Below are 12,641 nucleotides of genomic sequence, written 5' to 3'. Positions count from 1 at the left end.
AAAGCAGCGCACACAGCTGAAAAATCATATGAAAGTAGCTGAAAGTAGTGAAGGTGAAAGAAGCTGAAGCAGAACAAAATGTGAAAAGAGCAGTAAAAGGCTGTAAACGGAACTAAAGATTTGAAGGATGCAAAATGATCTCAATTCATTTTCTATGAGAAATAAGTGGCAGAAAACGCTAAATATTTCAAAAAGCTAAAGCTGCACCAGTACCAAAAATCAGAGCAACCTTTTCCTGGAGGAGATGAACATTTTGATATATGATTTGTTGAAATAGCACAAAAACTGTTGAACGGGAAAGATGCCGAAATACATACGGAAGAAAAATGGATCACAATAGTGTGAACGCTTCATAAGCGTTCACACTATTAAAACGCCACGCTCGTGTTTTCACTCCAGAACTTGCTCCCTGAAAGCGTCACGTCTTGTGAAAACTGAGTAAACCATTTAACACCGATTGCTGCTTCTAATGGCTGCGGACATGTCCCAAAGGTTCCCTTATGTGTTTCACTGATTGTGCTATTTCTGTGTCAAGTTGTCTATTTTTAATAAAGTCTTCTGCTGTTTGATGCCAGCTGGTGCTGAGCTGCTTAATGCTGCCTGGCATCTTTTTGTGTCACATCGTTTTATGTTGTGTTCTTGCACCCTGCGTTCTTGCTGTGATAAGCAGCAGGATGCTGACAGGTCAACAGCCTTCCACCCAGAGGTATGAAGACTCTCGTGCCTAAAATAAGAAATATCTAACAATAGAGACAAAAGCAAGATGAGGAGACAGGAGAGGGTGTGATCACACCTACTGTCTATTATAACACATCCTCACAGGTCTGAATTAGTCCAGCTCTCTCTTAACCCCGTTGTAAAGAGTTCAGAGTGAAATAACCATTTATTGAAGCTGTTATTGAGTTAGAGATTTAGATCCTGTACAGCAACACTCTGTTCATCTTAACGTGTAAATTATATTTAATAAAGTCTGAGCTTTCCTTGAAATAATGCATATTGCTCTCTGCTTTATATGCTAGAGAGTTAGACTAATAAAAGCGTTCATACATTTCAGATTGAAAATGACTTGAGACGTAAAAACGTCATCTAGATTTAAATGATTTGCCGTATATTTTTGCAAATCCTTTTAATAAGTAATTTAATGATTTAGCATGGGCTGCTGGTTGTCACAGATTCTGTTCATAACTTTTATGGACAAAATTTCTCGGTGCAGCCAGGGGGAATTCCATCTCTGCTCTTTGCAGATGATGTGGTCCTGTTGGCGTCATCGTGCCGTGATCTCCAGCTCTCACTGGAGCGGTTCACAGCCGAGTGTGAAGCGGCTGGGATGAGAATCAGCACCTCCAAATCTGAGGCCACGGTCTTCAAACGGAAAAGGGTGGATTGCTCTCTTTGGGTCGAGGGTGAGGTTCTGCCTCAAGTGGAAGAGTTCAAGTATCTCGGGGTTTTGTTCATGAGTGAGGGAAGAATGGAGCGTGAGATTGACAGACAGATTGGTGCAGCATCTGCAGTATTGCAGACGCTGTACCGGTCCGTTGTGGTGAAGAGGAAACTGAGCTGTAAGGCAAAGCTCTCTGTTTACCGATCTCTCTACAGTCATACCCTCAACTGCAGTCACGAGCTCTGGGTAGTGACCGAAAGAATGAGATCATGGATACAGGCGGTTGAAAGGAGTTTCCTCCGCAGGGTAGCTGGACTCTCCCTTAGAGATAGGGTGAAAAGTTCAGTTATCCGGGAGCTACTCGAAGTAGAACCACCCTTCCTCCATATCGAAAGGAGCCAGTTGAGGTGGTTCATCTCATAAGGAAGCTCCCTGGGCGCCTCCCTAGGGAGGTGAGTCGGGCATGTCCGACTGGGAGGAGGCTCAGAGGAAAACTTGGGACACGTTGGAGAGACTATGTCTCTCTGTTGGCCTGGGAACACCTTGGGTCCTCCCAGAAGAGCTGGAAGAGGTGGCTGTGGAAAGAGACATCTGGGCCCCCCTGCTCAAGCTGCTGACCTTGTGACCCGACTTTGGAACAAGTGAAAGATGATGGATGGATGGATGGATGGATGGATGGATGGATGGATGGATGGATGGATGGATGGATGGATGGATGGATGGATGGATGGAATTTGACTAAAATCACATCTTAGATTAATTATGCATGATTTCATCTATTATTATTACTCAAATTTCTCCCTGGGATTAATAAAGTATCTATCCATCCATCCATCCATCCATCCATCCATCCATCCATCCATCCATCTGTTAACCTTTGGGCGTCAGGCCATTTCAAGATGGCTGCAACACCTTAGACAACACAAAAATGGAGATGACTCAGTCATTTTTACTGGTACTGTAGTGAGCAAAACTTTGATGTGGTAGTAGCTGAGAGTCATTCAAATGATCTGAGTCTAAAACTCTGGCATTAAAGGCGGCGGGTGACATGCATTCCTTAAAGGAAGACTAGATCTTTAATCAAAGCATGTGAACCTGCTGTAACAGATTTGAAAAGTAGAGAACTATTCCAATAAATGAGCATATAGCGGAGTTACTGGAAATATCATTCCAAAGCAAATCAGAAGGAAATGTATTGTTTAAAGGCTCTACTGAGACTAAATCAGTTCTGTTTAAAAATTAATATCACACTGTCAATATTTTAAATGAGCAATTTTTTTAAAGTTGTGGCACCTCTGAATGAACTCGCATCTGATCAGACGAATAAAAGTGGCATCGATCGAACAGTCGACGCGGTTCAAACAGCCACAGCAGCTTGTTTGCTGCTGTCTGCCGAGCGGGCGTGACATTGCGGGGTGATTTTCCAATCTGTATGCTTTTCTCTTCCTGCTGTGCGTGACCTTCTTGGTGTGATGTGATGCACAGCATGGTGGTAAGCGTGAAGACGTGGGCAGATTCAAGTCCACGTGCACAAATTATCCTCCCCCGTCACTTTTTTCTACAGGGTTAAACCTGTCAGTGCTGTAAATCTTACAGGGAGTCCTGGTAAACAGTGCTGGGCAGTGACCTCTCCGGGAAACGGTGTTCGTGCATGTGTGTGTTGTTACTTTGAGGCAGTAAGAAGAAGATGTTGGAGCTCTGTTGAAATGGGTCAAAATGGTGAGGGGAATGGTAATTGAGGTCGAGGTCGCTGACAGCAGAAAAGGGTTAAAGTAGCTATTTTGGGGGGACAAGACACACTCAGTCGGACAAACTAGCACATGCAAAACTTCAGCTTGTTCTTCTGTTGTCTGTAATGATGTTACCGTATTTTCCGCTGTACACGTCGCACCGCCCTATAAGTCACATCAGTTCAAATATGTCTAATAAAGTGGAAAAATCCACAAACATGTCTCTTCGCCCTATACGTCACATTTACAGTATTATGCGTCACTGCTGACGCGTCGCGTTTGTTACTCGTCATCGCCGACAACTCGGAAATGTGGGCCGGTGTTGTGCCAAATATCAATTGGCTGCCAAATGGCGGCTGCGGGGGCGTGCGCAGGAGGACTTTAACAAGATTAACACTTAAAAAACATTTATTGTTTGTTCGAAATTATAGTAAAAGTGTGTCTGAGATTAACTTTTCCTTAATAAATGCACTTTGACAGTCAAATCAGTTACATTTTCAAAAGCCGATACGCGGAAACATGAGAGCAACTGGCTGCGCATTACTTGGAAATTTAACAAGATAACCACAATTATTTATTAGCTCGACATTACAGTAAAGGTGCGTCTCAGATTAACTTTTACTTAATAAATTCACTTCAATGGTCAAATTAACTTTATTTCACCGGGGCGACGCAGGAAATGAAGCTGATTGACGGTTGCTCCAGACAGACGACAGTGTGAGGCTATGCCAAGCCGATTGCATCATTAATAGCCACTATTACCTATTACATGACACAACGGCATGCCGTACCACTCGAGTGCCATCTAGCAAACCAAAAGTTAATCAGTTGTAGATGGACACCGGATAATGATTTTTCTGGGAGTTTCATTAAAATCCATCTGGTCCATGACATATTTTGCAAACAGACAGACCAATAAACAAAGACATGTCTGTATATTTAAATAGCTACACCCCCATCCCACTTGTCAATCTTTGGTGGCATATACTTCAAACCATCTGAATATTACTGTAAATGACAAAACTTTGCCTCCTTTATTGCACCGAACCGACTTCTCGTCCTCATCTGGCAGAACTTTCATCATCACCACCCACCAAACGTCACATCTGTGCTGCTCAGCAGTCCAAAAAAAAAAAAAGAAAAAAAAAAATCTGCTCTTGTTTCAGTTTGATGAAACTTCTACAGGGGGGTGAGAAAGCTCAGAATTACGACAGCACCTGAAGGCAGCAGCAGCAGATCCTAACGCTCACTGGGAGAGAGATAATTTAGCCTTGTACCTCTGGCCTGCTTTGATAAAGTCTTTTTTTTTTTTCTCTGAGTTGTGTCTTATCTACTTCAGGAAGACCCAGCAAGTGTTTCTTTTTTTATATATTTATAAGAAATAGTTTGAAAGTGAGCTCTGGCCCGGTGTGACATGGCTCTCCAGGTGGTCTGGCTCCTGCTCGCGCTGTCCGGCGTCCTGAACGTGCGCTCCTGCGGGGCTTATACCTGCCCCCCCATCTGCCGCTGCACCCCCGACTCCTTTCAGTGCAACAGGGACACCCAGCTGGCCCCCCGGGCAGGAGCAGCATCTGTGCTTCGACTGTAAGTAACTCAGCTGCAACTAAAAGTCACAGATTTTTACTGAACCCTTCAAGAAACTTTTATTCTCTGCAGACTTCTTGTGTCAGTGCTGCTCTTTTGTTTTGTTTTGAGCTGTGACTATAAAATGCAAACTGAAGAGACATTCTTGTAGCCTGTTTTCTTTTATATATATAAGTGTGGACTTAAACGCCTCGCTCATGAATCTTGCAGAAGGCTCACCCATCTGCCCTTGAAGCGAGTACCCAGCCATGCCTTCAAGGAGCTGCTCAACGTTACCATCATGTAAGTTTTCTCTCACACGTGCAGGAAGAGGCTGAGGTGGCTGATTTAATTACTGAAATAAAGCTGAAGCGTGTTCGTCAACTTGAGCAACCCAAACCATTATGTTTCCCACTCATTGATGCGTCTTCAGTCTTGAGCTGTGATTTAATTGGGCCTTCGCTGAAAATACTTTTCACACTCTGGGGAGTAATTATTGTTTTCTGTAGTTAGGGGACATTTATCAAGTCTTAGACATAATGCGTAATAATCTACAGAAAGAAGTGTTTTGATTAGTCGGTGCAGCAGATTTGTTTAAATTGCAAACTATAAAATAAAATATAAAAAGCTTGTTCTGACCGGTATCAAATGGTGCAATTTGAAAATGTTTAGTAGTTTCCCAGATTAATTGATGTGGATTTCTGAAATGCAGGTACGCACTCAACGTAAACAAACTTTTATCTGTGTACTTTACTCAATACTACGGTGGCCCTAAGGTGTAAATGAACAACGTTTGGAAAAAAAAATGGAATTACATTAAGCCAAAGCGGAAGTGGCCGGAATCACATTAGAAAAAAAAAAACAGAATTACATTTGAAAAAACGGAATCACATTTGAAAAAACGGAATCACATTTGAAAAAATTGAATCACATTTGATAAAAACGGAATCACATTTGAAAAAACGGAATCACATTTGATAAAAACAGAATCACTTTAAGCCAAAGCGGAAGTGGCCAAAGCGGAAGTGGCCGGAATCACATGGGAGAAAACAGAATTACATTAAGCCAAACAGGAAGTGTTTTTTTTTTTAACTTTATTAACAGCATAAAACTGAACAACAGAACCATATACAGTACAAACACAACGGAGATACAGTTAGCAGGCTATCCTTTTAACTGTATCTCCATTGTGTGTATTGTTCTGTTGTTGGGCTAATACATTTAAAAAGAAAAAAAAAACTTCCAGTTTGGCTTAATTTAATTCCGTTTTTTCAAATGTCATTCCGTTTTTTCAAATGTCATTCCATTTTTTCAAATTTAATTCCGTTTTTTTCAAATGTTGTTCATTTACACCTTGGGGCCACGGTATATACAGTATATACCGTATATACCGTATATACCGTATATACAATATATCTGAATGTAAATGTGTATTAATTAAACCCAAACAGCTCCTTTAGTTGTTGCCACTGGTGGACAATTTTAGTCGCTTCATCTGTTTTTGTAAAAAACAAATGTTATCAGTCCATTAAATGGATGTTGTTAGTTGTTATCATCCCCATATGTAGCGTTCAGACTGTCCCTCCTACCTCCTAGTAGGTTTAAATGTAGGTTCTTATCACTGATAATATGCAGCTTTGCACGCATGTAAAACAGGAAGATGTTTGTTTAGGGGGGTTTTGCTTTATTTAACCCTTTTCTTAAACTTAACCTTACACCTGACCCTCAACTTAACCCCAGACCCTTTACTCTTTACCTAACCACGTGACCCTAGCACTAACAACGTACATTTAAATGTAACAGGAGGGGCAGTCTGAATGCAACCTGTGGGGATGATAGCAACTAATAATGTCCATTTAATGGCTGATAACATTCAGCAGGTGACTAATGCAGGTGGGAGTTGGCAGCTGTTCTGCAAATTTTTAATAAAAAAACAATCCTTTTAGTCACGTCTTCCCGAAAAGTTTCACTAGCATTTTGTTTTAAACACAGAATCATGACAGATTTCACTTTGACTAGTTTAAGATTTGAGTAAAAAAAAAAAAAGTAGGATAAACCAAAGATAGTTTGAAAAATTATTTAGCTGTAACCTGTGTCATTATGTGTTCTTAAAGAGAACAGTTTAGAAGTCATTTGACATTTCTCACCAATCGGCGCTTTTATTTTGGAAACTAGAAGTAAATTTTCTGAACTTGTCAATTATTTTCCAAATTAAAAAGGAGTTTACAGGAGAATAATAGTTTGACTCAAAGTTATATTTGAACACAAGCTGGATGAACTAAATTTTCATTATCCTCAGGTTGCCAAATAAAACAACTCCCCTTTGTTAAATTACCGTTAATAAATCAATGTTTGTAGAAGCAGCAGTAATGATACTGCCGGACATTAATCACTGATACAAACTGAACTAATGCATGACAATTATAAATGTCTGAGGGTTTACAGGTGAAAACTAGGACCACCAGCTGCAGTGGATTAATCAACTTTGTGTGGTTTAGGTTCAAACATTGACCAAGTGTTTCACACGTGTGGCAACTCAGTAAAAATCTTTACTTTGAATGAAGTAAACGCAGCCAAAGTGTGCGGCGGAGCAGTGGGTCTCCCAGCTGTAAAGTAATCCTCAACACATCAGCAAATCCACCACGAAACAGCTCGAAGTGAAGAGCTCGCGTTGGGTTAGAGAACGGCACAGTCGAAGACGAGATGTGAATCACCCCGAAGTGCTGCGGGGGAGATCAAATCGTGTAAACATGTAAAACAACAACTCTTAAAACTAAAGAAAGTGTACATGAAAGATGGCAGGTAGCTGACCAGGTCACAGACCGGTGGACAATTTATGCAAAACGCCTACACGGATGTATTTCTGCTGAAAGATGCCGATTGAAGTTTTTTGATTCTTAAAGTTGTTTTTTTTCTTGAGAAAAATGTTCCAGCCGCTCGTTTTAAACGGAGCTGAGTGTGTTTGTTCCTCGGGGACGAGTCTTATCAGTCCCAGATACTCGCTGTACTTTAACGCCATCAGTTTTCATATTTTGTGTTTTGACATTTCTGAAGGTTCGGCCGAAATGATACCTTCAGGTCTTAAATCTGTGAAAGCTGAGTCAGCATTTACATTAAAAGTGCTTCAAAGTGCATATGCTGTGCTATTTTAAGTGTTTATATTTTAAAATTAAAATAAAAAATCAGCTCGATCAGAAAAAGTTGGCTATGATTTTTGATTTCTGTAAAAAATATTTATTTGACTTTATTCCCCTGATAATGCAGTTAGATTTATTCAATTTATTCAAAAACTTGAAAAAAATAAAACTTTTAAGGAAGAAGTGACTGAAATATATATATTTTTTAATTAAAATTTTGCAAGCTAATTTGTGAACAGCTGCCCACTCCCACCTGCTGTTGTTTGTTTGTTTGAAAACAGCCGAAGTGACTAAAATTGTCCATCAAGCGGCAACAACTATAAAGGAGCCGTTTGAGTTGCATTAATATGCATTTGAAAAAACACAGAAAAAAGTTTGTTTACATTGAGTGCGTACCTGCATTTCAGAACTCCACATCAATTCATCTGGAAAACTGCTGGAGTAAACTTTTTTCAAATTACCCCATTTGATAGAGCTCAGAACAAGCGTTTTATATTTTAATTTACAGTTTGCAATAAATATGTTTAAACAAATGCTAGGCAGCTGAACTGACTAATCAAAATACAATTTGTTTTCATATACTACTATTAGCTAGCCTTTTGCTACTTTTAGCTACTGTTCTATTAGTTTTGGCAAATCTTTTGCTCATTTTAGCGCTAGTTTTCCTTTAGCTACAGTTTTATTAATTTTAGCTTTTGTCTTGCTTCTTAATTGTTTTTGCTAACAACAAGGTCCATGCCGAATGTTTTTGCTAACCTTAATTTTAGCATCTTTTTTGCCACTATTAACTACTTATTTGGATAATTTTAATATGGATTTTCCTCCTTTTTTCCCATAGCATCTTTTTTTTTGCTATTTTTAGCTAATAATTTGCTCCTTTTTAACTTTTATCCACTGTTCTGCTGCTTTTAGCTTTTTCAGCTCTGGTGATTTAATCTTTTAGCTACTGATTTTCTGCTTTAAACGTCAAACAACTATATTGTTTTTGTTTTTAAGCTATTGTTCTGCTACATTTAGCTTACGTTCTGCTCGTTTTAGCCTCTGTTCAACGTGTTTTAAATTTACCAATTCAGTTTGGTTTCAAATTTCAGCTAAGTTATTTAGCACTCAGCGCTCACGTTGCATTTTCACAGAAAATACAGTTTCTTTAGTGATTTTAGATTTTTACAGCTCTGTTTTTTCTAATGACCAAACCTGTGTCAAGGCAGAATGACACGGGGAACTCGATGTTTTCGCCTTCGTAATGCATGTTTAAAATGTGTTTGCAGACTGCAGCAAACAAGCGCTTCATGATCATTTTAGAAGATCATGGTGAAACGCTTTTTTATGATCTGCGAGCAGTAATTATGACACTATGTGTGTAAAGCAATCAGGAGGTGCGGGGTGTAGGGGAGAAGACTTTAATTGTTTCTTGGCTCGAGATGGAAGGATCGTGACGTTACGTTAGAAAAAGTGTCGGCTGATTACAGCAGAGGGCGAGAGGAAAACGATTTGAAACAGAAGATGGAAAGCATTTTGTAAAGGCAACCATCAGAAGCAATCAAGAACCAAAGAAATACGCCTCGTTAACTTGGTCGAGTCTTTCTTTAGTCCAACTCATTAAATCCCTTCACTTCCTCTTCCTGACCTGGATGCATTTATGAAGCATGTTCAGAGTTCCTCCTATCATGAAGTCCAGTGTGTGTGTGTGTGTGTGTGTAGTGGCCTAGAAAGCATGCATCGTTGATGGTGGTGTTTGGTGTTTTGATTTTCCTCTTGTGGTTTCCAGGTCGGTATCAATCAACTCTGGCCTATTTTTGTATAGAAACCAAACCAAGCCTCGTTATCGCCCGCCGCCAAAGACGAGAGGCCTCAATGGTTTTTTGGTTGTGTGTGTTCATCATTAGCACAATTCTCCTGAGCCCGTAAGATGAACTGTATTAAAACTCAGAAAGTAATAATTTGATTTACATCTACAACTGCTTAACCTTTGTACCAAACCACATTGAAGATGGCCGCCACAGTTAATCAACTTTAGCCAACACGAACAGTCAGCTGTGCAAATATTAAGCTAAAAAGCAGTGGGGTGGTAGCTGTGAATCACACCCAACACATATTTTGAGCTCTAAATGATAAAGCAAATCAAGCTTTTAAACATGCCATTAACTATACAGTCATTTCTATCTGTCTGTTAGCAAAATATCTCACAAACCACTGGACAAATTTCAATTAAATTTTCAGAAAGCAATCACTGAATGTATGTAGGCCTGTCACGATAACAAATTTTGCTGGGCGATTAATTGTCTCAGAAATTATTGTGATAAACGAGAATATTGTTTGAAATTTGACAATAATTATTGTCAAATTTCAGAAATGATTCATTTGTTTTGCATGTAATACCTTTGTTTGACCACTGGATGGCAGTATAAGACTGTTTGAACCGAAGGATGGATAGTGAGGGAGCAGCGTGACTCTTTAAGAAAAATGGGAGGGAGGCCCCTTGACGTGACATGGGCTGTTTCTCTTCGGTTCTCAAAATGGCGGACGCTTGGTGTGGTTTGAGCTCTTTAGCATAGCATTTTTCACACACACAAAAAAAAAATCAGTAAACAAGTTCTCAGCTTCTTTTTGCAGAGAAAAACTTTTTACACAAAGGCACAGGGATCAACCATGAATTTTGGAGCTTCAACAAGACAAAGGTTTTTTTCCCCCAAGACAGCCTGTTAGCCGTAGCTTAGCTTCTCAGCTTATCCGCTTTTAACGATCCAAAAACGTGATTTTTTTTTATGGTTGAAACAGATTTTAAAGAGAAAAGTGAAAGGGAGGGGTCAGTAAAGAGCACCGGAGTTGAGCTTTTTGTCATCCAGTGTCTTCAGTAGAAAGAGAGACACAAAGAAATGATAAAGCCGATAAATGAAAATGAGGTTGATAATTTTCATTTATCATGCGATTAATTGATTTATTGTTTAGTGCGGCAGGACTAAATGTACACCTTCTCAACAGATACTTTGTGTTGACAGAGTCTCACAATATTGCAAGAGCTGGTGCATATTAAGTTTTACAATAATTGATCGAAATGCCTTTTAACTCCATCCCTTTTCATCAATAAATGAAATTCATTTTGTTTTTTTGGGGGTGATATGCATTCTTCCAAGTCTTTAATTTCTATCAGCGTGATTTAAGACAGTTTAGGTGTGTTTAGTTTAGCATTTTTAACTGTTTCTTCCCACAGAGAGATCTCCCAGAGCGACTGCATCACGCACATCCAGAGACACGCCTTCCTCTCCCTCCACAGTCTGACACAAATGTAGGCTAAGTGACATTTTTGTTTTTTCCTCCTCGATTCGCATTCAAACCATCAATGCATCATTATTCATTTGAACAGCTGGGGCGGTTCTTGAATTCATTTAAATTTCATGGGATTATGTCAGTTACAGAGCGGCGCGTTTAATCTTTTGACTCTCTGGGAGGCATGGATGTTGTTTTGTGCGTTTGTACGTTAACGCTGTACCTGCTGATGTGTTGCCTCGTTTCTATTCCTGTAGCTCAGTGCAGAATATCAACAGTCTGAGAGTTATTGAAAAGGGTGCCTTCACTGACCTGCCCAGGCTTGAGTACATGTGAGTAACCTTGTTTTGTTTCATTTCAATAAAAAAGTGTGTGAGTGGGGGAAAGGGGGGGGGGGGTGATGTAATTCACTGCAATTAAAATGTAAAAGCATGATTTTGCTATAAATTTGACTTTATCTTCGGATTCCCATGTATTTTTTAACATTGCAAACACTAAGCATAATTTTTTTGTTTTCCAATTGTAGGACTTTTTGCTCACATGACTTGTTCATACCAGTGGTGGTTTTAGCCTCTTTTGGGGGTGCTCAAGCACTCCTAGATTCTAACTCAACACCCCTGAAAAATTAAACCATCATGAGGATTTTGTAAATAAACTCAGTTCTATTTCATATAGGCTTCGCCCTTTAAGGCTGTCGCTGATGGGTTTATCCCGTTATGCAGAGCATAAGCACTGAAAAAAATTAGTCCACGCCCACCTGCTGTGTGGGCCCCACCCGGTCCGTATAAATTACGTTAAGAGCGGGAAATCGGCTCCCATTTTTTCTTCAGCGAGCTAATATAGCACTGTCAGAAGAACAAAGAAGATAAATTGTGTAAATGACCAACCTTTGTGAAGGATGCTTGGCCCGGCAGTCGACCTCCGGTCGTCCGGTGAGTTCTCCTCCCCGAGGAGAAGATGACAGCAGTCTTATTCCAAGGTAAGCGTCGTGGAACATTTCCCAGTGACAGGTCACTACACGCTGGACAACGCCATCTTGTGTTTTTCCTCTTATCGCCGACCCTCGGGGCGAACCGGATGGTTCCTCCGGGGCAAGGCGTGCTCAGCTGCAGCCCCGCTGCTCTTTCCCTCCTGGGGAGCGTAGTGTAGGTGGAGGGGGGCTGAGTGAATGCTCACCCCATCCCACCTCGTTTCGCATCGGCGATCACACCGCTCCCGGCCGACGGCGCCCTCAGGGGTTGCCCGGCGGAACCCAGGAGGAGGCTGACATGAAGGGACCCCTTTTTTCTACGTCCCTCGCCTTTTCCCGCCAGTTCGGATGATCGGCGGAAAGGTTATTTTTCACTGGGCTCCACTCTGGCTCACCGTCTTGATCCATACGGCCTCGCGTTCCAACAGGACGTTCCACGGGCGAGGCCGCAGACGGTTCTTTCCTGGTAGATTAGAGGAGTCGGTCCCCAGTCCGCTCCCATCACCAGAGTTGAGGGATTCACCGAGCGGGGCTATTCCTCGGTAACCCCCCCTGGAGCCAAGCCTCGCGGAAGCTTCCGGAGCGAAGCTGCC

At 40.9% G+C, this 12,641-nt stretch overlaps 1 protein-coding gene across 1 annotated transcript in view; it reads left to right on the top strand.

Annotated features, from left to right (window-relative positions):
• Positions 1-4,525: 4,525 nt before the first annotated feature.
• The window catches only part of LOC119425418 (lutropin-choriogonadotropic hormone receptor-like), a 23,074-nt gene continuing 14,958 nt past the window's right edge, over positions 4,526-12,641 (top strand). Inside the window, exons 1-4 of the mRNA XM_037692979.1 lie at positions 4,526-4,695; positions 4,906-4,977; positions 11,023-11,097; positions 11,336-11,410. Of these exons, the coding sequence (XP_037548907.1) occupies positions 4,526-4,695; positions 4,906-4,977; positions 11,023-11,097; positions 11,336-11,410 (392 nt within the window). The remainder of the gene's footprint in view (positions 4,696-4,905; positions 4,978-11,022; positions 11,098-11,335; positions 11,411-12,641) is intronic.

This window comes from Nematolebias whitei, chromosome 1 (genome assembly GCF_014905685.2).
Source record: "Nematolebias whitei isolate Nwh7 chromosome 1, NemWhi1, whole genome shotgun sequence".
In the NCBI taxonomy this organism is placed as follows: domain Eukaryota; kingdom Metazoa; phylum Chordata; class Actinopteri; order Cyprinodontiformes; family Rivulidae; genus Nematolebias; species Nematolebias whitei.
Note: the sequence above shows the minus strand (reverse complement) of the source record. Positions and strands in the feature narration are given on the sequence as shown.